At 46.8% G+C, this 27,677-nt stretch overlaps 1 protein-coding gene across 1 annotated transcript in view; it reads right to left on the bottom strand.

Annotated features, from left to right (window-relative positions):
- LOC119399059 (protein CLEC16A homolog) overlaps positions 1-27,677 on the bottom strand; it is a 57,825-nt gene continuing 30,148 nt past the window's right edge. Inside the window, exons 11-24 of the mRNA XM_049417517.1 lie at positions 26,487-26,613; positions 25,453-25,553; positions 21,992-22,044; positions 21,113-21,182; positions 18,907-19,061; positions 18,207-18,257; positions 17,491-17,619; positions 14,534-14,654; positions 13,868-14,019; positions 8,770-9,088; positions 7,638-7,830; positions 7,385-7,532; positions 6,409-6,635; positions 1-632 (exon numbers count right to left, since the gene is read on the bottom strand). Of these exons, the coding sequence (XP_049273474.1) occupies positions 377-632; positions 6,409-6,635; positions 7,385-7,532; positions 7,638-7,830; positions 8,770-9,088; positions 13,868-14,019; positions 14,534-14,654; positions 17,491-17,619; positions 18,207-18,257; positions 18,907-19,061; positions 21,113-21,182; positions 21,992-22,044; positions 25,453-25,553; positions 26,487-26,613 (2,102 nt within the window). The 3' untranslated portion in view covers positions 1-376. The remainder of the gene's footprint in view (positions 633-6,408; positions 6,636-7,384; positions 7,533-7,637; positions 7,831-8,769; positions 9,089-13,867; positions 14,020-14,533; positions 14,655-17,490; positions 17,620-18,206; positions 18,258-18,906; positions 19,062-21,112; positions 21,183-21,991; positions 22,045-25,452; positions 25,554-26,486; positions 26,614-27,677) is intronic.

Below are 27,677 nucleotides of genomic sequence, written 5' to 3'. Positions count from 1 at the left end.
CTACGCTTAAAATGACGAAATCAAAGTGCGAGATGCATGGACTTATGCATTTTGCTGACTGAACTTTGTGCACAGCTTCCACAGCGTTGCACCTGATGTATGAAACAGAGTATAGCGTTTCGCTACTGAATCATCAAAATGGAACCACTCTCGGCATTTTACAATGCATTCAAATAGGAATACCCGATTTGGTACCAGAGATAATGCCTCCTCTTAAACCCATGCGAGGCAATCGCAAACCACGGACCACAGCGCTCGGGAGCGTACTTTCTACGCAACTGTGGGCGATAGACTGCCGCTACAGACTGCGTACTATAGACAGATGGCATTGAGAAGCTCAGAGGCCCGAGTGGTGTGACGGGCCGCTCCGTCCTTGTCAGACCGTGTGCACCACACCTTTGGCCTTGCATGTCGCGGCCAACGTGAGCGTTGCCTCGAAGCCATCGTCGACAACTTCTGTGCCGAGGACGGTCGTCTCGTCCGAGGACGACCGGCACGTCGGTGTCGTCGTGTCCTCCGAGAAGTCACCATTGCAGTGCTCCGCCCCGCCGGACTCTTCCGAGAACGACGTCTCGCTGAAGCAGCATGGCTTCCGGCACTCGGTTGCCGGACTCTCGCCCGTCTCGTCGACGCTGAGCAGGAAATGAACGAGATCGGGTGACCGGACGACAACTCGACTAACAGGCAAGAATACTTATGCAGCAAAATTTTCTAATGAAGTTGCATTTGAGAAAAAATGTTCATTATAAACAATATTTGTGATGAAGATAACTGTCCCACTAAATACAGTGGAACCCTGATTATATGACTGTGAGGGGACTACGCAAAGTTGTTGCATAATCTGGGTGTTAACCCGCCACCATAGTCTAGTGGTTAAGGTGCTCGAGTGCTGGCCTGAAGGTTGTGGGATTGAATCCAGTCTACAGCAGCTGCATTTTCGATGGAGGCAAAATGCTTGAGGTCCGTGTACTTTGATCTAGGTGCACGTTAAAGAACCCCAGGTGGTCGAAATTTATGGAGCCCTCCACTACGACATCCCTCATAATCGTATCATGGTTTTGAGACGTTAAACCCTGACAATTATTATAATCCAGGCGTAGTATAATAGAAAACTAAGAATATGGGCAGTGACACTCTGTCTTGCACAAAAAACAGGTACCGACTGCCTGAATAAGCCTGCAGAACTGCCCTGCACTTCTCCAAGAAAGGCAGATTACACTACTTTTTAAAGTGACAGCAAAGCACCTAATTGGAGGAGGTGTGAGCGAATCTTTATTCTAAGCTTTAAAAAAAAAAGATCTAATGTGCATCTTCTTGCCTACAAAACGAGACCAAAAATAGCCTGCGTATAAAAACAAAACCAAAGCCACGTTGGCAACAGCCTCCCATCAAAAGAGTCAGATACAGTGTCATCACCATCACATCATGGCGATAGAGCACATTTTGTTGTAAGTCCGAGTAGGATAGTTTCGTGCGCGATTGAGCTGTGTACGTCGTATTTTTTCTCTCGTGAAGTGCAATTGTTGATGTGCCACTGTTATTATGAACACATACGTTGAGGGAAGGTTATTTAGCGCGCTGAAGATAGCTGCGATGCCACCTTTCGCCTGCTCGAGCCCTGTGACAGCGGGTGCCACAAACAAAGGAAGATCTTCAGCTGCATGTCGACCAGGAGTTTCCACAGACCGAAAACGTGAAAATATCCAGATCTTGAGGATGAGCTTGTTGAATAGCTCAAGCTACTCTGAGTAGATTGAGCTTGTCCAAGTAACGACCCTGGGATACTCTCCTGCGATCAAGGCGCATCTAGAAGCGATCTTAAAGCCAGGAAAACTGGATCACAGAAGAAAATGAACTGCTATGAGAATAAATGTTCCATTCTAAGAAGGCGTACTGGACCTGTCTCACTATGTCTTTTTTTTCTTTCTAATTGTTAACCTAGAGCAAGCAAATTTTTCTTTCGCATTCATAAATATATGGTGGGTGTCAGATTCGAGTAAAAAAAGGTGATTCTTTTTCTAAGGTGCTATCGGAGAATCATTGTATGATCAGGGGTCGGCGTAAAATTTCAGCGTACAATCGAGGTTTTTAGTATATTATTTCTATATAGGAGTTGCCGGGACCAAACCAATTCGTCGTAAAATGCAGGTCGTCGCGAAACCGGGCGACGTATAATCGACGTTTCCACTGTAATGGCGGTGCAATCTTCCATTTACATCTTCATATCAGATCATTCGTTCTATGGATGCTTAGTACACTGACATTCGACTAATGCGAAAGAAACAAAAAAAAGCACACTGATAAGAAAGATGATAAAAGTAAGCCCGACAACAAATTTTAGGCTTAACACAAAAGTTTAGCCGACACATTAACAGGCATCTGCAGACGCTAAAAAATTTAATCGAACTTAGCGTTCTAAAGTGTACAGTGAATCGTTTAGGAGGGTCAAAATAGCTGAGTGCTCAGGAATAATGTTGAATTCCTTGTGTAGCTACATGCAATTGAAGCATGCAAGCCTTTCTTCCAGAGCAAGGCATGACGGCCGCAACCTGAAATCGCACATGAGACCTCGTCAGCAGACTACAGTCAAAACTCATTATACCAAATATGGATATAATCAATTACAGTGAAACTTCACTAGAACGAACTTCAAGGGACCCTAGGAAAAAGTTTGTTAAAGAGAAAGTTTGCTGAACTGAAATATCTACAGTAAAACCTCGGTAATTTGTACTCGGTTAATTGGGAATCCCGGATAATTTGTATTATTTGCGCGGTCCCAAATTTTTACATGTAAATTTAACCGGATAATTGGTGCGGCCAGTCTGAGACTTCCCGGTTAATTGGCACACTTGGCCGCGACTTCCAAGATATGCAAAGGGTGTTGCGAATCTCGGAGGCTGTAACTAAAACATGCATTTTTTTTTGATGTACGGATCTCGAAGGCCATGTTTTTTTTTACCGGAAATACGTCGTAGACGCCATGTTTTAGCAATTGCCAGGCGGCGATGCGTGCGGTTGCGATCATGATCATCATCATCTCAACAGCGATGTTAGCCACTCTAGCGAAGTGAATGTTTTGTGGAGTCTTTGTGCCATTTGGATGTCGGCTGGCGAGCATTGTGCGATTCGGTGCGACTGCTCCATTTGTCTCCTGTCTCCGCTTGAGTGTCTTCCCTGTGAATTAGTTGATTGAGGTGTGCTTGGAAGGAAGATGCCGAAGTACAAGAGCTTGTCCCTGCACGAAAAGGTGTGCTTAATTGAAGAGGCCAGCAAGTCGACGGCGTCGAAAACGGCTCTCGCCGAAAAGCACCACGTGCCTCTGTCAACGCTGTGCAACATCATCAAGAATAAGGAGAAAATTCTCGATGCTTACAGCAAGACGCACTCGTCAAAGCGTACACGAGTACGCCCGCCTACGTACGCCGACGTTGAAGCAGCTCTGATCGACTGGCTGCAGAAAGCCAACGCAGCACACCTTCCTGTGAATGGGACCATATTGCGTGAGAAGGCCAACCAGCTGGCGCTGCAACTTGGACATTCTGAGTTTAAATGCAGCAATGGATGGTTTTGCCGATTTAAGGAGCGCAACAACCTGACATTCGTGACTGTTTGTGGCGAGAGTGGCAGCACGGATCAGTCTGTTGTCGACGGCTGGAAGCAGCACACCTTGGCTCCACTACTCGCCAAGTACGAAGCAGCAGATGTTTACAACCTTGATGAAGCTGCTCTGTTCTACAAAATGTTGCCTACGAAGACGTTCGCTTTGAAGGAGGCAGACATTAAGGGGCGGAAACAGAACAAAGATAGAATCACTGTTTTGTTTGGTGCAAGCATGTGCGGTGAGCACAAGCTGCCACTGCTTGTTATTGGGAAGACAGAAAAGCCTCGTTGTTTCAAAAATGCACGACTGCCATCCAAGGATGACCTGATCTATAAAAACAACAAGAAAGCTTGGATGACGGCTGCACTCTTTGAAGAATACGTGCGGCACCTTGACCGCAAGTTTGCGGCCGCAGGGCGCAGCGTTTTGTTCGTCGTCGATAATTGCCCAGCTCACGGCAACATTCAGAACCTGCAGGCAATCAGGCTGGTCTTTCTACCCCCGAACACGACGTCGCTATCGCAGCCGATGGACCAGGGCGTCATACACCATACCAGGAAAATATATCGCTACAATCTGTTGAAGCGAATGCTCCTTTGCTATGACAACGGAAAGGAGTATAACATTGACCTCCTCGGTGGTATTTGCCTCATTGTTCACGCATGGAGGCAGGTGGAGGCCACCGTTATTCGACGGTGTTTTGAGCACGCCGGTTTTGTGAAAGAAGAGGCAACCTCCGCTGAGTTTGCTGTCACCGCTGTCACTTGCCCGTTTGATGAAGAAGGGGAGACTCTCTGCACTCGATATGAGGCTTTGCACGCGGACGAGGAGTGCACTCCAATCGGATTCTCCGAGTACGCAAATGTCGAGTGCACAGTGCAGACGTGTTACGCCGACATCGACAGCGAGATAGCTGCGAGATCGACCGATTCGGCCTCTAATGTTGACAGCGATGACGAGCCCTCCCGAGCACCCCCTTTGGCGGATGTCATCGATGCCTTGAGTGTTGTGCGCAGCTTCGTCGAGTGCAACGGCGGCGAGGCTGAGATGCTGCGCCTCATTGACAGGCTGGAAAATATGACTTTCAGTGCTCGGAACTACCGAACGCGTCAGTCACGCATGGAGGAATTTTTCTCCAAGTAGGCTGACTTGCCACAATAAAGGTGCGACTTCCGTACATCACGTTTTCTGGCTGATTTCTTTGATTTCGCGTTGTCTCGGATAATTGGGAATCCCGCTTAATTGGGATATTTTTCTCGGTCCCGAGGCCTTCGAATTAACGAGGTTTTACTGTATGTTGCAACTTTTAATCAGGAGCTAAAGAAAATGTGAATTATTGAAATGAAATTTGAACCCTTTTATTTGCAATGCTGCTTTGATTTGAAATGTGAATTTCTGCTTATTTAGCATGTTTCGAAGAATGCAGTAATCTTTTGCTGCACTTGTGCACTTAGGACTGCAGTGGTCATGAATTGAGTCACTGTGTCCAAGCTCTTAAACCTTCTCTGGTACAACACTCTGCTGGGCAGCGAAAGATTTCACTTTTTTCAACTACGTCACTGCTTCTCTAGCTGAAATTCTTGGTGCTTCCTCTACAATGGTTACTCCTTCCTCCTCCCCTTCTTCTTCTTCCTGAGGTAGGACGCTCGTTACAATCTCTTCTGTAGACAGAGTGGCGCATGTCTCAACGCAGCCAGTCAAACCAGTTCAAAGCCAAACAGGACTGATCGTTCGTCACGTGGTATGAAGCGCCGTTATCAGCATAAAATAATACCCCCCCAATGGGCACCGCTCGCGGAGCTTATCACAAATGCAGTGGTAAAGCTATGCTACAGAAAGTGCGGTTGTACTTGTGATCAATATGATGTGGGAGGCATTGGATAGTGTCACAAAATATGTTCGTAGAACTCAAATGTGCTCTGCATTATATTTCGTTAATCTGAAACGCGTTAGATTTGGATCCAATGGCACTTCGGCAGGGGATTTAAAGAAAGTTCGTACAACTGAACAGTTTGTTTATCTGTGAACAGATACATGTTTATAACAAATTTTCGGGTGTAACGAAGCCATTTTCGTGTCAGATGCCGCTTCATTGTAATGAGGTTTGACTGGGCTGCAGCCACTAAGCCACCGTGGCAAACGCTGCAATAGTGCAAAGACTTCCCAAACAAGCCGCTGTGCTAGCTAAATAGCGTCACTTCTTTACATTATGCCCGAGGCACAGCTAAACTACGGACTCCATAACCACTCTTCGCGGAAAACTCGTACATTTCATATGTATAGAAATTGAATTCCGTACATACGAAACACGCACATTCCGTTTCGAAAATGTCAGTCTATCACGAGGGTTCTTAGGTGGGCTAGTTGATTTATGAACATTATGGCAGAACCGTGCAAAAAACGGGACACCAAACAAACTCTCCTGCAATAATGAACATACAGCACACAGTGCTGTGTCCTGTGTGTTCACTGTCCCATTATTGCACTGTTCTGCCATAACGTTCAGTCAGTCAGTCAATCAATCAATTGATCAATCAATCAATAAAGAGAGTTTTCTTCCAACACAATAGTTGGGGTCACCCCATGTGAATAGCGACCGAATACAGCTTAAAGGTGCCTAGGCACACAAACACAAGGTGGCATTCACATACATTTATAGGCAACATATTAAACAGAAATGTTTCGACAAGTAGAGGAAAAAGTAATGACGTGAAATACTGACAAACATAACCAATACATGCATACATTTTATAAATGCACGTACATATACAAAAAACTATGTCAATCAAAGGAGCCTGATGGCTTACCTTGATGGAGGTGATGGAAGGAGGGTGGCGGAGCCTTCTTTGGGAGGAAGCAAGAGTGGCACTTCAATGTCCGTCGACTCCGTCGAAGTGACCACCAGGGAGACCGGAGGTGCCACAACCTCTGGCACGGCCGCGACGGCCTGGTCCATGGCTGTCTCTTCGGAGCGCGGTTTCTTACAGACGCCGCTGGAACTGCCTTCGCCGGGACTGCCGGAGCAGGGCCTCATCTGTGTACAAATGACTCGGGTCTTTGAAACGTAGATGTAAATTCTGTGCCACATGCAGTGCCCTAATATGTAACTGAGATAAAGCGATTATACGTTATCTTTTGGCCCTGCTTAATAATGTAAGTCCATTGTAATTAAATAAATAAATAAATAAAATAAAATAACATTTGGCATACATGTTCACGGAGCCTCGACTATTGATTGACAGCATTTTCTGATCATGTTCAACAAGTTTTGCAGGGCCCCTTCGATATCAAGTGCTGGTATGCCCAGGGCTTATAAACAGGCTGGAAATGACAATGGTTTCAATGCTACAGATGCACACATGTCAAACCTCGTTCCAACAAAGTTGCATCTGACACAAAAATAACTTCGTTATATCTGAAAATTCGTTAATTTATAACTGTTTACGTTTTAGGTCCAAAATCCTTGATATGATTATGAGAGATGCCACAGTGGAGAGCTCCGGAAGTTTTGACAATCTGGGGTTCTTTAACGTGCACCTAAATCTGAGCACACAGGCCTCAAGCATTTTGCCTCCATCAAAATGCAGCTGCGGCGGCCAGGATTCGATCCCGCAACCTGTGGGTCCACAGTCAAGCATCATAACAGGTACATACATTTTTAACACTGCATTAAAATAATTTAATTTGTTATAACCAATAATTTGTTATATCCACTTTCACTACATCGAGGTTCCACTGTATATAAGCCGGTCCATATGCAACACAAGCAGATGCAGCACTCACCTGCACGGGAGATGGGCTGCCCGTGACCCTGGTCGACAGGTCTTCCAGAGGAATCTCCTCGGAGTGGTCCCGCGACCGGTGACCGAGGCGTGGAGACGACTCCCGCGACGTCGACCGGCCGCGAGAGACGGGGCTGCTTCCCGAACGCCTGGGGTCGTAATTGGTGCCAAATGAACAACCAAAAAACGCCCATTTAGACAGCCCCACCACCGCGTCAGAGGCACAGCAAGAACCGAATGACAGGGCGGCGTACCTTCGCTGCCGACCTTCTATGTCGCCGGCGCTGCCCCGGTGCCCGGAGCGGGCCGTGGCGAAGCCGGGCACTTTCGAGGACGTCGTGAACAGCGGCCTGTACGGCTGGTGGTGCGGGGGAGGCCCTGCGCTGCCCGCGGTGCCAGCCCGACCGCGGAGTCCCGTGTCCTGGGAGAGACTCCGGTGCATCAAACCTGCGAGACGAAAAATATTCCGTTTTTACCAAGACAGCATCGTGCTGCGTGCACTCATTTGCTCGAAAAAGGGGGGATTGATTGAGACTTGTTTCATAGCGAATATAAGCTAAACAGTGCAAAATAAACAAGGACTTAGGAAGAGTGGACACAACACGAGCACTCGTGTTGTTACCACACCTCTTTGGTCCTCCGGCTGTTAGTAAGCACTTGTGGTATGCTTAGTGACCTCATCTCAGTCCCACTGCGTTTTAAATGAGTACTGGCCCGATTTTGAGGCATTGGAAAAGGGATATCTTATAATTCCTTGGCATGCAGTGTTAGTGATCTCCACACTATGGAGCCAAAAAGCTCGTGTAAAATATTCTAGTTTGATTTTAAAGTTTTCGTCGCCCAGCATCTGCAAGCCAGCCCCACCGCAATGGACACAATCATGACAGGCCAACACAGTTCACTCGTCTTGCTAACACTGCGTCCTGCATGCGGCCGAAATCGCTGTCGGTGTAGCTGGACGACAATTCCCTCGTCGTTGTTTACGCGCACCATGTGCAACTGATAGCAGACAACACAATTGCTGCTAATGCATCACGAGTTGCTGTCCCCATGTGACTTAGACCTATGCCAGACTGTGTTGACACATCACTGTGAAATCACCCCTTTGATATTGAAACTGAAAGTGGTTTTTTAGGGCGGTGGTATTAAAGATACATTCCACGTGTTCCGAGGCCCCACGATACTCTTTTTAGAGTTCTTGACACCAGTGTTTTTATTTAGAGCAATAATACGAAAAATTCTGATATTCGTGTCACTACTCCTTTAAACAGGGCGGCTTTGTGAAGCACTGAACTTGGTCACAGGCCTCAACCAATACATCTAGGGGCCGCATGCAGTTTGCAAGCTGGGTGTTGCGCACCCCTGTGCGCCGAGAAAAGCACTCACTCGACGCGGCCGACAGAGATGCTGCCGGTCCGCAAGGTGCCCTTGGCGTGTGTGGGTGGTGCCGCAGGGGCGACGGTGGCTGCAGCGGCAGGTCCAGCAGGCGGGCGATGCTGTGCATCTTGCGCTGCCGTGCGCGCATGCGCCCCTTGTTGAGGCGCTGCTTGGCCGCCATGCAGCGGATGTGGTCGTCGAAGAGGAACCGCGCCGCCAGGAGGGGCACGCTCCCGGGGCCGCTCGCGTTCCGGCTCGCTGAGCCTCGGCTGTGCACCGTGATGTGTAGGCACCGGCTGTCCTCCTTGTCACCCGTCACCTCAATGTCCTGCGCACCGGGCAATCAATCAATCAATGTTTGTTCATCTAGCCAAGTATGCGGAAGAGTTCAAAATAAAAAGCCATCATTTATGCACCATGACAAGCTATCACTACAACTAGAGTGTTCAACACCACACCGCTTCAGCTACGAGAGGCGCTTGCTAATACTTCCAGGAATTACACATACAGAAATACCCAATGAAGTGGACGGAAAGTGCCTTCTGTCGTAGCTCAATTGGTGGAGCAACGGACGCGTAATTCGAAGGTTGTAGGTTCGGATTGCACCGACGAAATGCATGATTTTTCGTCCACTTGGATTCCTTTCAATTTATGTAATAACGACTACACTACATTTAAAGACAACAATGAATTTCCCCTGTGCTTTCCTTAGCATAAATGTCTGCTGAATTCATTTGGTTGACTAACAAAGAAATGAGCCCCTCAAGAAGAAAAAAATATCCCACTCTCTCATTCAGGCTATAACTGCTGTAACATCAGGAGCTGCAAACAGAGACTACGATGATGTATTCAGAGGTTATAAAAAGATAAACGGGTTAACCTGACGAAGTATTGCTTCAGAACTTTAGTGCCATTATTTACAAAGTTGAGTTAAATACCAGGGGAAAAAAATGTTGAAGGCAGGAAAGCCTTACCTATATATCTTCTAATTGTCATACCAATACTCCAGCACGAGTAAATGGGTGAGACACCGCCACTGAGTTCAAAGTATTTTTTTTTCACAACTGAACAGCCGAGGTGCTTAATTAAGTTTTCAAAACTATTGAGCTGAGCCTTTGGTCCGTCTCGAACAAACTGTAGGCTTATCTCTGGTGATAAATTAAACAGGCAGATTCATATGCCTTCAAAATCCGTAGCATTACGACAAGATGGCATGAAAACTACAACAAAAGGGAATCCCAGCTATCCTTTGTGGCTCTGTTCTGGCTAGAGAAGCCACCCACAAACTACAAATAACGCCTGTAAATAACGAGGACCCGTGGTCATAGACGTCTTTACTGTGCAAGGGCTAGCTCCGAATCTCCCTTCGTTCTCTTCCCTCTCGCGCCTCTCCCCGAGCCCATGCCCCACTTCTTTATTTTCAACATCCTCCGAGGGGACGGGACGAACGTGACGTAGGTTGTTTCGTTTCTGACAACATGCACTACCTATGTACAGGGCTTCAGAACGTGGTCCGGTTCAAGGCGAACGAAACAAGGTCTCTCCCATCCAAAGTCGGCAATGCATGGCAGTGTAGCGATGTCACTCGATGGCAGAAGCGTTCTCTTCTTGCACCACTGCCGCGCCTCTCATGTAAATCTGCGATGAACATCGGTCCGGGACGCAACGTGTCGATCTGGCATGGAGATGGTGTGCGCGTTTCCATCTCCGACGTTTCCATCCCGGCAAGACACTGCTGTTGTGCTCCGCATTCGGGTTCTCCTGCAGACACTTTGCCGCAGCGTATTGCCGTGGTGTTCTCCACGAAGTGCCTGTATGTCTGCAGCGCCCTTCGCGTCTGTGGCACGAACTATGCGTCATCACGAACTTGGAGACGGATGTCGAGATGGACGCATCTCCTTCCGATAGGTTCAACATATCAGGGGCGAGTCTCAGTACGTGGCTGTTCCTCTGCTCCCAGGGATTAAGCTCGTTGAGGTGCTCGGGTACATGGATAGCGCTGTTTTGCTTCGGCGCCGCTTGCAGTGCACTGCACTTCACTTCCGGAGGCAGAAGCAGTGCTTTCTCTTCTTTGCCTAGGTGATCAACTTGTTTGGTCACAACCTTTTCTAGTTCCATGAAGCTGAGCGGAACACAATCCTGACGTCCAGGCTGCGCATCCAACGATGAGGACACCACAGGAAGCACAGCGGAACTGTTAGCTTCACCGACCAGCAGATGGGAGGAGTCATCGTTGCGGGTGGGCAAGCTATCGGCAGGGATACGAGGCTCCGTAATCATGAAATGCTCTTGGTAACATCCAGCTTGTCTGCTCAGACAAGGCTCAAACATATCGAGTTCTTGTGTTTTCTTTGGCATCCGGTTCTCAATACCAATCGTGTCGAGGCGCCACATAGCCGATTCGTCGCACTCGACACCAGCTGACATGAGGAGGGCACAAGTCGTTGTAGCCTCGTGAGGTGAACTTGTTCCCTGTACGGTCCACCCAAAAGACGTTTCGACCGCAGTGAGTTCCTCATTGAGGCGATCGATGCTTCCGGTGGCAACCTTCCAGTAAGCGTCTGAGCCAATCAAGATGCTGATGTCATCTGGGTGCCAAGTCTCTGGATCGAACAGATCCGCAGCATCGTGTTTCCTGGCGCACAACAGCTCGAGCACTTCAGTGTCCAGCAGTGGACTTGTCGCGGAGCATACCTCAGGTACCTCTAGTGCTTCCAACGTAACGGTGCTGTCGTTGAATCGTCCACGCAGCGTGACGGAAACGCGTTGACAGCGCAATTGATGCCGCAGCTTTGCATTTCCGAACGTCACCAATGATAGCTCTTCGATGCCAAGGGCTCTACACCGCAATCTCTTTGCAACATCGGTGCGGATAAACGAACGCTGGCTGCCGCTGTCCAGCATCACACGCACCAGGAGTCGTCGTGGTCCGCTCTCCGCCCAAACACTACCTGTCTGAAGCAGCACTGACTTGGCTCCCTTTTCACCAGTTGAGGCCGTGGTTACTGTCGGTGGAGTAGTGCCAGACGTAACCAGCTGCTCAGTCGTTCTTGGAGAAGCGGTCATTGCAACAGCGCATGACAATTCGCAGAGGACCGTTAGGTGTCGGCATCGGCACTTGTTACACGTGAGATTCCGGGAAACTCGGCAAAATTGCGCGACATGATTGCGCGTTCCGCACCTGTAGCAGCAACGAGAGTTGCGCAACCTGGTTTTTTTCTCTTCGACAGACATGTCAGCTGTGCATTCTGCGAGGCTGTGAGCTCTGCTGTTGCACAGTACGCAAGACAGAGTGCGCTGCTGTAGGGACTCCGTCGCAACCAGCGCAGATGCTGATGGAATGGCATGTGCAGATCTCGTCGGCGAATTCATGTCATCATGTACCATGGTCGAGTGGCAAGGATGCGACGACGGCGCTGCTTCCTTTCCTTCTTCGCGCACTTCGACCTGGATTTTCAAAAAAGACAAAATGTCGGTCGCCTTGTGCGTTCTTGCTTCAGGGGTTGTGTGCTCAGCTGATGCATCACCATCCTGGGTGCTCTCCTCTTTCTTCTTTTGTCGGTACAATATAGCCAAGTCTTCTGGCAAGCATCTCATCAGGACGCAATTAAGCACCACAGTGTACTGATCAGGTGGTACACCCAGGCCTTCGAGCGCACTTACGCGGAAACGCACGGCGTCATGCAACATTCGAAGCTTCTCCACTTCCTTGGAACTCCTTACCGGGGACAGTGCAAGAAGCTGGTCGATGTGCTCGTTCACTAGAAGTTCTTGTCGACCGAAGCGCTCTTTCAATGTCTTCACAGCAATGTCGTAGTTGTTGTCGGCCAGCCTGATGCCTTCGATCGCTCGCTTGGCTGCTCCCCTCAGGTATGTCAGTAAATACTTGAATTTCTCGATCGGTGGCAGCTCGATATTATTGTGAATGGTGGCGCTGTAGTGGTCCCAGAATTCTTGCCACTGACGTAAATCGCCGGCATACGTCGGGACTTGAAGCGTCGGAAGTGCGACAGACCGGTAACGTGGCGTACTGACTGGTCCTTGCGGCGCCTCAGCAGATGCGATGTTGCTCTGGGTGGCTGCTACCCGGTCGCCATTGGGTCGACTCCTAGACGGTTCGCTGAGATGAGTCGACTGTTCTCGCTGAGACAAGAAGAACTGCGCGTCAGCTATCGCGTACAGAATCTTATCGTGGTAGTCGGTTGCACCCTCGACTTCGGCTTCAATAGCTTCATCTTCCGTGAGGTCGAGAACGTCCTTGTCTAGCTGGCGGAGTTCAGTTTCCTTAGCCTTCAAAACGGCGACTTGCCTGTTGACCTCGCGCGCCTCGGTGTCGGGGTCCTGCGGTAGTCCTGTCAGGAGCGTAATATTTCGTGAGACGCTGGCCCTGACAGTCCCACGCACCTTCCGAAGACGCTCGGCCGAAGTCATGGCAGTCCCGGAATGACCACTCCCGGGTTTCACGGCACCAAAATGTAAATAACGAGGACCCGTGGTCATAGACGTCTTTACTGTTCAAGGGCTAGCTCCGAATCCCTCTTCGTTCTCTTCCCTCTCGCGCCTCTCCCCGAGCCCATGCCCCACTTCTTTATCTTCAACAACGCCTCCTGAGCTTAGAAAAAAAACACAAATAATACTTCCTTACGCTTTGCTCAACTTCATTATCTGTTGGCTTGCTGCAGTTGTGTCAAACGAAATAATGAGTCCTTTGATCCATTCACCTTTTCATTCTTTACTAGTAAGAGTTCTTTTAGTATTGTCGAAGTGTATAACTAATACAGCTCAGCTTATTTTTTTCTTGTTAGGGTTAGTAATTAGGACAGACAAGAAATTCTGAAGTTTTTCTACTCGACACTAACAACGCTACACTTCTCAGCGCTTTGAAACGATTGCCGATGCTGTTAAACCCTATCACAACTTTCTGTATGCAATTCCATATGATTTTGATACGATTCCGTAAGAGTCCGTATGAGTTCCGTATATGCGGATTCCCTGTCAATTCCATTAAGTTTCCGTAACAATCTTACGAACAACATATGGAATTACTGGAATGCATGCAGAACGTTTCACAACAGGCAGTGAACATGAAGCGTGGAATGACACATGCCTGAAGGAAGCCCACAAACTTGGCCACTCCCCAGCCGAGCCGCTTAGCATCGGGCTCGACAAGAACAAGCTGCGCCACGTCGATCACCATGAAGCGCCGAATCTTCTGTGTGTCCTTGCTCACCACCGTGCAGGCGATCAGGTCACTGTTGTCTGTGTCGCGAGAGACAAGCGGCATACCAATCACAACAGCTGCTTACCCTAACGAATGCAATATTTGATGCAAAACAACTCGTATGAAAAAGGCACAGAGGGCAGAGGTGTGATAAGAAGACCACAGCATGTCTTCTGCGTTATGAATCGCCCTGAATTATTTAAATATCTACTAAAAGGGGCCATCCGCGAAATGCGAGAGTCCCTAAGCCATGGCATAGCCTCCACATGCACAGTACAGCCGAAAAGTGCCTATGAATACCACCCAGTCTGTGCGAGTGTACTTACACTGCAGAGCTTCACAAAGCAATTTGCATGCGGTTTGCAATTTGCAAAAGGGTTACAAACTAGCAAGTTCATTTGCCATGGCATAATAAAGAAATGAAAACTGCGGAGAAGCCCTCTCCAAGTTACGTATTGGCTTTAGCAAAACCGCTGCTTTTCAAACTCATCGCATTGCTGGCAGAGAAACGGTGGCCACGATCTGCAACGTGTGGGCCAATTGCGCACTCACTCAGGTCGAGGACGTCGTCCACCTTGACGCAGCTCGCCAAATTTGTGAGCGGCAGCTGCGTCTCCCGATCGTTGCTCAGAAATAGCGAGAGCTCGCGCAGGAGGAAGAACACCCGGATCGCCTGTAAAAAGAAAACGTTGAACGAGGGAATAAGACAATGATGACGAAGAAGTAAGTCGGCCATGCGCATCGCCAGCACTTCAAACCGGGCCAGAGGCCGTATTTTAGAATACGGTCATCACCATCAGGGATGCGACTATTACGAGACTTTGCACAACTTGGCACCAAATGCGTCAACACCTACAGGCAAAGTCACTACTCACACAGTGACAAGCACACTGTTTTGACTGTAGTCGGAAATAACGTCAGCCTGGTCATCTACTGTATTTTCTCACATAGAACCCACACAAAACATACAGAAAATTTGAAGTGAAAGCCAGAATCAGGGGCGGCCATCTACTGTATTTTCTCACACAGAACCCACACAAAACACACAGAAAATTTGAAGTGAAAGCATGAATCAGGGGCGGCGCCAGGATTTCTTTACTTTGGGGGCACCTGCGGTAAGCGAGTTTCTTCAGGGGGGCAGGGAGGCGGAGGACTTACGCGTTGTGTTTTGACTATGTTTGCTCTTGGAGGAGGGGGGCAGGCGTAAATTTCAGGGGGGCTCCAGCTCCCCCTCGCTGGCACTGCCCCTGGCCAGAATGCAGGTTATGCACGAATTCTGGTGTGCATGCTGGCTTCAAGGTAATACGTAGGGACCTTTCTTTAAATTTATCCACGGGTTGTAATTAGCAGGGTGGGTTATACACAAGAAAGTATGGTATTTAACCATCTATGGTGAGGATTAGAAAACAGGTAAGAAGCAGAGACAGAGAGATGAGGAAAGAACGAAGGTGGTACAGTCAAATCTCGTTACAACGAACACCACATTAACGAACATTTCAAATTAACGAACTTTTAAGAAATCCCGTGCCGACTGCTTATAGTTTCAATGTAAAAATATTTCACTACTACGAACTTCAGATTAACGAACATTTCAGAATAACGATCGTTATTTAATTCCCGTGTAATCTTAACAACGCCTCAGTACTACGAACTTATATCCCGAAATGCGAGGATTCTTAGATTTCAGTGTATCGGTCATGGCAGTCGGAGCTGTAAGGTAGCAGACGACGCAGCGCGAAGAGCGGACGCCCTCCCGCTAAAACCTGAGATGGCACGGGAGGAGAAAGACGCGGGCGGAGAACGTTTTTTTTTTCCCTTCGTTGCGGAGGCGACAACGCATCAGGCTTTGTAAAGGCCCAACCGCATGCATAGCACGCGACTTTCGAGCGAAGGCGACTGCGACAAACGGGCTCCGTCGCGCTGCTCGATTGAAAACTATTGCGCGCACGCAGGCAAATTACGAAAAAGAATTACAGAGTAGATGAATGACAATATGCCAAATTTATTTTTGTCTTGTTTGAGATAAAGATGCCATAAAAGCGTTTCGGGACTTCCTTTTTTCGCAATCTTATGTTTAACCGCGGCAGTAGTATCTGCTGTGATCCCATGGGGCGCCCGGAAGCGTAGGCTGCCTACGCTATGTCGCACTTTGCAAACTGCGTTATGTTTGGGTTAGTCCACGAGGCGCATTTCGACAACGTTTCCTCTTGCTGTCATAGAACGTTTAAGAAAAGCCGCAGCGCCTCACGTCGTTGCTTCGCAGGGAGAAGGGCTACCTCACACGACGACGATGTTGACATTGCAGCAAGCTACCACCACTGCAGCAAGCTACCACCGAAACATCAAAACGAACCGTCGATCATAAATAACGACAAAATACGGCCGCTGCCTCGCTCTCCGCGTGAGATGGGGCTGTAAATAAGGTAGTCTATAACTTGCATTCCTTGAAGTACGCGCCGATTGGAAGCATCACGAGCAAATTGCAACCGAAGCAAGGGTCAGAGATGCTGCCATGTTGTTGGATATCGTCATGCTCACTTCCGGGCGACAAGCGATGTTTTCTGGCTTTCCAGAAACCTGGGATGCTATCGCGGAACGAACGATTCTATTTCAGATTCCAATGCCTTTCGTGCTTTTCGCGCTTGGCCAGTGGTCAGAACGACGGTCCGTCCGCGTTATCAGCGCGATCAGCCAGCCGTGTGGAATCGGAAATAGCATCGTTTCGCGATTGCACCCCTGCGACAAGCGACGGCGATGGATGGCCCTCCGCGACAGCAAATCCTGTCAGCCGTCGCTCATAACTCGCGTGCATGCAGTTGGGCCTTAAAGGATTGCAGCGATGACATGGACGACGATGTCACGGTAGCACCCGAAGATCGCGACGAGTCCGTGTCGGCCACAGATGCGTTGGACTACTTGAGGAAACTCCGCATATTCATAGAAAAAAGCGGAACAGCGACCGAAGCGGCGGATAAAAATGCGGACGGTCTAGAATCGTTCGTGACGCAGAGTTTGTGCTGCACCCGTCAAAAAAACGATCACGGACTATTTCAAATAAACATGCCTTGTCTGACGTTCACGTGTGCATTGTTGTGAGAAACAGGGACGTACCGTTGCAAAGGTAGGACGTTTGTGTTACTGAAATTCTATTGTTATGGTAAATTTTTGGGCTTTCACTATAACGACCTTTCAGAATAACAAACATTTTTCCGCGGTCCCCTGAAGTTCGTTATACCGAGATTTCACTGTACTAATGTGGTCGCGGTTTCTCATCGTGGAATGGGTTGTAGCGCAGTGCAGAAGGAAATGATGATACAGCAAGAAATGAAAAGCGGGCACAGGTGTGAACTTTTATTTGTTGATGAAGAAACTGTGAAGAAACCACAACAAAGTTTGTAGTTCCTTCCTGTGTCTGCATTTCCTGCTGCTCTATGCTACAAGCCATTCCACGAGGATGTAAAAAACAGCCCAAGACTGAAAAGGACAAAAGGGGGAGGGTATAGCCAGACCCTTCGCATCCTCTCCACCTCGCCACAGGGCAGGCGCTTGTGGAACTCCACCCCCGACATGGGCGTCCCCATGGGTGGCAGCAGCAGGTTCGCATCCATCATCAGGTACTCCACATTGAGCGGTTTCTTCTGCACCATCGAAAAAAATAAAAGGAGTTAAGTAAAACATTGTGATATACATCCTGTTAAACATTTTCTTCCGCATCACAAGGAGAACAAGAAAGGAGTATAACATCATCGCATAATCAATATAGGGCATTTTTTACAGCGTAAGCTGACACAAACTCGGTACAACAGTCGATTGTGGCGGCAATGACATCCACTGCTGGTGTGCTGCAGACTCCTCTCTGGGACTACCCCCACCTCTAGCACCACCATCCCACCGGGTTCACTACCCCCCCTCCAAAACCACCCCCGGCCATGGGCATTTCACAACAGGAAATGGCCGGCGCATTTCCTCGCTGCTTGAACTGCAATCGTCAACAGCCCTCATGTGCTTTCACTTACACATAGAACATACAACACGTGAAGCAACTCCTTCATTTATTTTCTATTTCAATAAAAAAAAAAAAACATGTGAAGCTATGTTATCGCAACTTGGACATTTACGCAGAACCTAACGGCGACGCCGATGACAAAAGTAGGCCTGGAGTGTAGATGTAATCGCTATCTATAAGGCAGAATAACAATGTTAAAGACTACGCTGTGGTGTTTACCTTCATCTCCTGGTACTCGTCTTCAAACATGTCGAGGAACATCTCTTCACTCTGTTGACAGTTGTCAGCACATGCGGAGGTTGAGAGAGAGAGACATGAGACAAATACAAAAAGAGGTAAAAAAAGTCTTAGTTTCAATAGCACCAATTCATACAAAATTTGTCATAACCATGGCCCCATGCAAAAGAGCTGTGACCTGTTCAAAAATAATTTTGTACTTCATCTGACAGTTAATAATGGGCACAGGCTGGCAAACTCGCTCATGAGTCGACTCGCTGAGGTGCACTCAGCCTCAAGGCTCAGTCTGAGACTCAAGTCTCAAGGCTTGGTCTCAGATTCAGCCTCAACGGATAAGTCTCAGACTCAGTCCCAGTCTCAGGGCTTAGTATCAAGGCTAGGTCCCAGACTCAGGGCTCAGTCTTAGACTTAGTCTCAAGGCTATGTCTCAGACTCAAGCCCAGTCGCGAGGCTGTCTCAGACTGAAATATCGGTCTCGAGGCTCGGCCTCAAACCAAAATTATACCGACATTGGCATTTACTTGTTTTGCATCCAGTCTGCACCCTGTTAACTGCCAGAAAAGAGGACAAAGCCACACCTCGCCTCCCCGCCCAAAAGCCCTGTTGGTAATCCTGTACGGCATAACGATCTTTTGCCAAGTGTCTGTTAATTAAGGCTTTCTAATTGGACCTGCTTCCCCACCTTGTAGAAATTCCTGAGCAGTAGCGTGCTCTCCTCCTTGGCCTGCTCCAAGCCGGCCAGGTGGTGGTCCTGGAGGCACGACTCACCGTCGATCGTGGCGAGCTGGCGAAGCAGCAGCAGAGACATTTCCAGAGTCGCCAGTCGCACCTTGCTTCCTGGGAGGTGGACACCAATAGAAAGAAATAAATTCAAATGAGGGCTCTAGGCCTAGTTGGAGAAGCGGACACGAGATGTGTGGCTTACTTTGGAAGCGTCACACAAAGAATTCCATCTTGCAACTTTATTAGCAAAAGAAAAAAAAAGGAACGTGCCCTTTAACTACATGACCATGTTCAGGTCAGCCACCTTGAGGTGTGAATTGCGTTGGACCTGTCTATAAATGCGCGAAATTTGCACAGCTTAATCCCAAAGAACATGACATTCTATTGCTAAAAATTAGGGGTGTGCGAATATTCGAAATTTCGAATATTTTTCGAATATTGTTTGCTATTCGATTCGATTCGCACTGGAATTTTACTATTCGAACTATTCGAACTTCCCAAAAACAAATACAGTCAACGTCCGATTGAAAGTGACCCTTCAGATTTTTAGGATGCTTCACCTCATTACACTCTCGTATTGCGGCAAAGCTGCCTTTCAAGCTCCATTACGGTCGAACTTTGCAAGAGACAGTCAACGTACGATTGGAAGTGATCCCTAGATTTTTCAATATGCTTCACCTCATCACACCCCGGTATTGCGGCAAAGCTGCCTTTCAAGCTTCGTTACGGTCGCAAATGTATTAACTCAAGAAAACGCTGGTTCCAACATGGAGATGAAAGATAAGGCAGAAGTGGGGGCTCAATTAATGCTGTTTTTGACCGGAAATTTGGGCAGTCAGGAAAATCGGAAGCCGAAGCTTTTTAGCATCCAAAATTTCAAATGTTTTTATATATTGACGTCTACGAGGCAGATTTGGAACTCCGGACTTGAAGGGATCACACCCTTGTCCGCCACATCAGTTGGGCTTCCACAGAATTTGAAAGAGGAGGAGAGGCTGAGGAAATGGCATCTTTGCCTATCACGTGTAAAATGTTGTTAGCAACACTTTGGTTGCACCAAATCATGTACATAAATAGAATTCGGCCTCTACATTGCCTCATTCTTGATAAGACAACTATGAAACACCACACCGCCAGTGCTTCATCAACCTAGCGAAAAGAAACACTTTCATGTTGCTATCTCATAAGAATATGCTTAGGAATCCTCTCTAACTTTTTTCTGCAATTTCGCTTCGAAGTATTCGAAAAATATTCTAGAAATATTCGAGAAGTATTCGAAAAATATTAGATTCGATTCGCACTCACACTTCAATATTCGAATTCGCTTTGCACTCCAAATTTTGCTATTCGCACAGCTCTACTAAAAATAGAAGGTAGTACTGCGTTGACCTGTGCATTTTCTAGTGATTAATCATAAAAGGTAAAAAAGATTGCAAAATAAAACATTTTTTTTACTTTTTAAGGTAAATAAAACCCTTCCCTGACCCACAAGCTCAGAGTGATTGAGGGGTCCTTTTATGTGGCAACCTGTCATACGCTATTAGCAAACTGACGCATGCTTCGGTTTAACGTGTGAGGGGTCCCATAGCGACTCAGCCAACGAGAGACACCGTAGTGGAGGGTTCCAGACAATTTCTGACCACCTAGTGTTCTTCAACGTGTGCTGACATCACACAGTACATAGGCCTGTAGCATTTCGCCTCCACTGAAATGCGACTGCCGCAACTGGGATCGAACTCGCATCTTTCGGGTCAGCAGCCGAGCACCGTTAACTGCTGGGCCACCCGTGGTGACGTGCGCTTATGGGGCAACACTATGGAGGAGGAGGTTACTATTGGAGTCGTGGCACATACAGAGGACCACTCAAAATATCAACCGTTCCCTCGGAACTCTCCCCCCGGTGCATGCGCATGGGCTACGCTCCGCGGTAATGCGTGGGATCGTTAACCGCCGCAAGAGTGCCTTAAAGAGGCCGCTGCCAAGCCGCCACAGTCCCCCCTGAGGAAGGAACCGAGCTGGTTCCGAAACGTCGGATTCTTACGTATTTTCGTAACTTTGGTTGGAGAATAAATAATAGTTATCTCACTTCCAAGTGGTAACAAAGCCTTCCAACTACTATACAGGCTCACACGGAAGTAGCAGGAACACCCACAGAGCCCACTCACCATATTTACAGCTCAAGGCGATGATCTGGATCAGCTTGTCCATGAGGGCAACGTTGTACCAGTGCTTCGTCTGAAATACAACCACCAAGAGGACAACAGGCCGGGCATCACGTTAGCAAATGTCTGTTAAAACGTCTGTTAAGTGCCGTTAAAAAGGACATTACAAAGGGCAACGGCCAGTCAGTATAGAGTTGTAAAGTAACTATTCGAAACAATTTCCATACAACTAGTGGGCAAGTGGGGAGATGATCAGAAGACGAATGCCACCCCTTTTAATTTTTCTCCAGAAACCTCATTTGCAAGTTGGATATCTTGAAAATGAAAATATTTTTCTCATATTTGGGGTCACTTTATTGTTTGACAAATGTTCCGAAGACTTATCATATTAGGCTGACCCTTTTAGTTCTCTTGTAGCGAAATTTGATCCTTGTTAACCATTACAAAACTAACTAGACCCAACTGGATACGGTCAAAATTGACGTCCTAGCAAGCTGGTGTGGAAATTACGGGCAGCACTATGTTCGTTCTGCATTTGCGTTCTTTTTTTCTTGGATTATAAATTCACAGAAACAATGGCTGTCTTGATATTTCGGATATGTTTACTACTACAGCAAGAAGTAGAAAGTTGATTTTAATGTTTTAAATACTGCATAGCACAGATTCGACACAGGACCAAGAAAGAACACTGAATCACAGGACAAGCGCTACTCGCAACTTCCTTTCTTGGTCCTGTGTTGAACCTGTGCTATCCAGTATTTTAGACTATGAACCAAAGAGCTCAGCAACAAATTTTTGTCCAATTTTAAGGTTACTTTGAAAGAGGCCTAGCCAAAAGCCGGAAACTATGAGCAACACGTGGAGCTAGGACTCGGGTCATACCTCCGGATTCAGTGATGGCATGAGCACAGTGTCCAACAGCTCGCGGTTGATGCCTGTTTTGAATCAAAAAGAGACAAAGAAGCAACTGTCTACTCTTCTGACACGAACAAACAAAATGAAAAAGAGCACAGAGGGCCACAAAGTACACACGGGTCCACTGTTAAAGGGAACACTTGCGTGCAGGGCATGTTTGGATTTCACTATCTTGCAAAAACATAGTGGCTTAGATTTGCATAAGACTACCGGTGGTTGACAGTTCTGCCTCTTCTTGACAGGCTAGTGCAGTGCATGAGCAATGTCTCCTTGTCGGCTTGCTGTTAGAGGGCCAGCAAAATGAAAAGTGCTCATTAGAGTGTTCCCTTTAACAGTGGACCGTACTGTACATCACCTTCACATGAAGCCTGGCGATCAATGGCAATGTTAATTTCACTATGGTGTACTAAACGCGAAGACAGCCAAGCCACACTGCTATAAAAGCACTTCGCAGAAACCTTACGTTTTCCTCAACTTATGATCGCCTCTGGGCTTAAAGCACTCTCTTCGATAGACGTTACAAAGCCCCTCTAACCACGGCCTGTTGAAGATACTGGTTATACCGACAGCATGTCACGATGCAAGCCATTACATGTTGTCAGGCCTGCCTCATCCGTTTTACACATCCCATCATCTCTGCTTTTAAGCAAATATAAGCCCACTACAGCCAACTCTGAACACTTGTGAGAAGCTGCTGGTACAGTCGTGAACAATATGAAAGGGGACATCGTGTTTGTGTTTAAGCAAATCTTACTCACGATGCGGTTACACAAATCAAACATACTTGTTTGCAAGAGGTGCATTTCCATTTGGACGTTTAGTGCTATCGACTTTTGTGCTTTGTAAATGTATTTAGCCGCTATGGCCCCTTGAACAAAATTTCAGTGCTCCCTTTCATATCACTCGCGACTGTACCTTTAAGGGGGGACACTGCTCTTAAAAATTTTTCTTTATTTCTTGATCGATTTTGATGAAACTTGACAACTTTATGTATATTTATGTGCTGATTTCAAATATCCAATTACCTTTGTAATATAGTGTGTACTTTTTAAAATACAAAATATTTCGCGTGCCTATTGGGGAGCAAGATTGTTTCTAAACTGAGTGCGTTACAAAGTAAATCAGCATATCACAATAATCTGCTATCGGAACTGGGTGCAGTGCAACAAAAATGGATGTTCTGAACCCATTTTAATAAAAGTTAGGATATGTTGAACATTCGCGAGTGAGTCAATTTTAAGCTGGAATTTCACTCGTGAATGTTGAACAAACCATAACTTTTGTTCTAATGGCGTTAGAACATCCATTTTTGTTGCACTGCACTCAGTTCTGATTCCAGATTATTGTGATATGCTGATTTACTTTGTAACTAACTCAGTTCAGAAAATATCTTGCTCCCCAAAAGACACATGAAATATTTAGTATTTTAAAAAGTACACATCATACTAGAAAAGTAATTACATATTTGAAATTAGCACACAAATATACATAAACTCAGGAAGTTTCATCAAAATCAATCAAGGAACAAAAATTTTTTTTCAAGTGCCATGTCCCCCCTTAAATGCAGCTACAACATTGAAGTAGGTAATCCCAAACTTTAGGTAACACACATGGCTGGTAGTTTACATAGAACAAAGCTTTTCCAGCGAATTTCAGAAAGTAAAACGTAGACAATACAAGTTGTACTGTTGCCCGCAAAAGTTTGAGGGATCTGCAGCGTGTGGCGGAGTGATGGAAAACTGCATTGCTGCGTCACCTACCGTGACGCGACCTGTGTTGAGGCTATCGGCCACGGCCTCGGCGATTAGCAACTGCGCGTTTAGACAACGCGCTGTTGCCGGATCTGATCGCGGAGGCAGCAGCCAATAGCCTCAACACCCGCCGCGTCACGGTAGGTGACGCAGCAATGCAGTTTTCCATCACTCCGCCACACGCTGCAGATCCCGCAATCTTTTGCGGCCGACAGTACAGTCGTGAGCAAAAGTTTAGAGAACAATTGGTTCTGTAAATAATCTTTGTTTTCTCTGCAGCCTGAGTACGTTGGTTGAAATCAAGTGGCACAAGCTAAGTGCACATGTTTTGCCAATGCAATGCAATAAAGCAATCCTATGCTGTGGAGCTGTGCAGGGGGTGTTTTTATTTTTTGCTGGTGGTCTCTAAACTTTTGCTTGAGACTGTACATTGACAACAGCTTTGCATAGACATTGACGCAGGACATAGAACAAAGATATGCATCTGCCTCAGTCCCTATCCTCAACTGCGTTTTGCGACTGCATTCTAAACTACGCTTCGCAAGTTCAAACCTTGCAAATCTTTTTCAAGTTTCGTGCCACGCAAGGACGACAGCCTCGTCAAAAGTTTGAAAAGCATTACTTTACCCACCAGCTGCATGTGAGTGTCCAGAGAGGAAGAGGAGAAGGAAAGGATGAAAAGGACGTTAGAGAAGAAGGATCACACGAGACACGCTGAAACACTTAACACGATCACAACGTAGAAAACAAACAACTGAGAAAGAAATGTGACACAAGGATGCTTCACACAAATGCAACATTGAAGATAAGTGCACGTCGAGAAACAGTCGAGATTACGATTACAGAAAGCAATGAAGTTAGCCCTGTACCATCACAAACATGCAGAAAAAATTTCATGAATCAGAATTCATTACACACTTTATCAGGCTTATAGGTCGATGTAACTTCTGCACCTTCCATGACATGGGTAAAAAAAAAGAAACGCAGCAGTGGCCACGGCCAGGAATCGCGACCACGTCCTCGAGCTTAACCCTCTGAGGGTAAATTTTTTTTGTCAAATGCAACCCCCCCCCCACACCCCAGGGATGATTTTTTTTAATGCTGATTTAATTCCTCAGACGAATTTATCTTGAAAAAAATTGTCATAATTATTTTAGGGTGACCATAAAGTGACAAAAATGTTTTTTTGTGTTGTTACATACAGTAACAACCAAATAGGTTTTAAAAAAAGCTTATATGACTTTTAAAAGATGATGCATTGTAATGAACACAGTTCACAGACGTACAAAAAAATAAGCGCAGCAGAGTGCACTGCTCAACCAACTTGCAGCAGAGCAACCGGTGCACACTTCCATAGCGTTAGCGAACTGCGCGGGTGAGCACATTGAAGAAAAATACTGTACGGTAATTGTGTCCTTTTATTACCAAAGAACCTCCAGGGGTATGCTCAAAGAACAAGTGAAATATTTTGTTAACAGAATTCAACAATCGTAAAACACAATGAAAACATTAGCATGATGGTTGAACAAACACAAGCTCGTACACATTACTATAAATTAGCGAAAGCTTCGCAGGCACGGCATGCCTTCAGTTCATTCACAACATTAAGAAGCTAATTGATGGAACAATTAAGTGTAAGCGCAAAGACAAATAAACGTGAGCAAATAAACCACTGACCTGGGTTGTGGCCCAACGCGTAGAGTAGACACAGTGCAAACAATGCCGGGTGGTCGTTTTCACTGCAGTCCAGGGCGTTCAAGATGGCTGCCAAGAAGGGCCTTCAACGAAGACAGTCGGAAGAAGCGAGTTAAATTTAGCGCTGTTTTTACACAAGTTCAAGGAAACAAAGACACTGGAAATCCTGACATAGTCTGAATACCCACCAATGAAAGCGTTCACATTAAAGGCCACTGCTTTGTTTAATGACCATGCTGTAATTGCTGCTCATTGTTCACTTACGAATGCCAGTTACGAGACGTATGGAGGAGGTTGTTCACCAGCAGCACAGATTAATTAACAGGCACCCGCACTTCTTGCAAAGGAACATCAAAATGGGAACTCAGCGATTTGCAGTGATGTGAACATTAAACCATAACAAAAAAAGTCGTATGGTTTATCTCAACTGTGACTGAACCATAACAAAAATTTCCATGTGGCTCAAGAAAAGAAATACATAACTAGATATAAGAAGTAAACCAATTTGACATAAAAAATACACCCATGTGCTCTGCAATTGAAAACATCATCGATATTATACTCAACTTTGGAATGCAAAGAAAAGACTGTTAAACATGTGCAACACGTACAGTCGCTTGCAACATAAGGGCACATGACCTCACGATGTCTAAGATTGTGCATGTTTTCAACTTGCCTTCATTTCCACAACTATATCAGATTTTCTAATTTGGGATCATCTCCAAGTAGAAAAACAGCGTTTAGTTGTGGAAATAAGGACTACTGGAAGCCATGTTCAATCTTTGAGCTCCCGCATTGCAAGTCATATTGAGCGCGACTGCACATATGATGGGAAAAGCAAAAATATATAAACATGTTTGCAACACCAGCTTTGAATTGCTAGCGAGTGTTCTTGCATTTTCTTTCTAGGAAAATACGACAGCCAGATTCAGTGTAACCGAGCTGGCACCGAGAAATTACAAGAGGCTGTGCCTGAAACTTGGCACATCCCTTGGGAGCAACTGCGTAACCCTCACCTCTCACAGAGGGGCCAACCTTGACTGAGCTGTTCCAGGGCGGCCATGCTGAGCCTCTGAACAGCCTGGGCCTTCTGTTCGTCCGTGATGTTAAGGCCGTCGGGAAGGTACGCGGGGTTCACCTCGCCTGCAACAAAGCCAATCTTTCATCACACTCAGGCATAGCACTGATGGCAAACACTAGGGGCCTTTATTATACTAGGGCCCTGTACAGTAGAACCCCACTGATACGTTTTCGAAGGGACCGTAAGAAATAAACGTAAGAGCCGGTTAAACACAAAAACCGAGAAACAGGAAAAACGAGAAGAAAAATATTTAGTGGTGCAGAATTTTATTATTATTATTTCAATGCTTACGCTTGAAAAAAAAACCATGCAACATTGCCCGGTGCATTTACTCATACCCGAACAGCAGGAAAAGTTTTTCGAGCACTTGCAGTGTCACCTCCTTTTAATAAATCTAGCGCCATCACACCGGACACCTGGCAAGCTATCACTTATCGTGATACCTTCACGAGATTGTTGCCGAAGTGTCGGCGTCTCCGAGTGTTACTGTAGCACTGCTGGCATAGTTTTGGGCCACCGTGGCTCGGACACGGTCGAAAGCCTCGCGTATGTGAAGTACCCCCGAGAGCAATTGTCGAGGAGAATGACCCCTCCTCCACCAACTCCTAAATTTCGTCACTGGTGCATGCATAGGCGCACTCGGGCCACAGTCTAGTCGACGGATAGAAACGCGGAGCTGGCAACGGCGTCACTGACAGAAGTGTAATCAACGTATATGATTCTTTTGGCACCAACAGTTGTAGGTGTGAAAGAACTAAGCACACGCAACACGACTAGCGCGACGAGTCTGACCACGAACCGCGCGAACTCCTACCAGCTCGAACTCCTCCAAGTAACGACGATGATTGAGTCCACGCCAACGCGACGATGAAAGCGAACGCCAATCTCGGAGACCTTACTTTCGCAAGCAATTGCATCATAGACGCCATCTTTGCAATACGGATATTGAAGGCTATGCTTTTGTTCGCGGTAACCGAAAGTACTATCGCGCTCAGTATGAGCTACATCCCGCGAGCGCGTGGCCGAGCGCTCTGCAAGGTTGTACAGTGACGCCGATCTTGGCATATTTTCGAGTTAGTATCGGGAGAGAGATTGGCTGTTCTTGCGAGCGCGCATGGCCTCCACT

Source organism: Rhipicephalus sanguineus, chromosome 7 (assembly GCF_013339695.2).
Source record: "Rhipicephalus sanguineus isolate Rsan-2018 chromosome 7, BIME_Rsan_1.4, whole genome shotgun sequence".
Lineage (NCBI taxonomy): Eukaryota > Metazoa > Arthropoda > Arachnida > Ixodida > Ixodidae > Rhipicephalus > Rhipicephalus sanguineus.
This window is presented reverse-complemented; position numbering and strand designations above follow the sequence as displayed.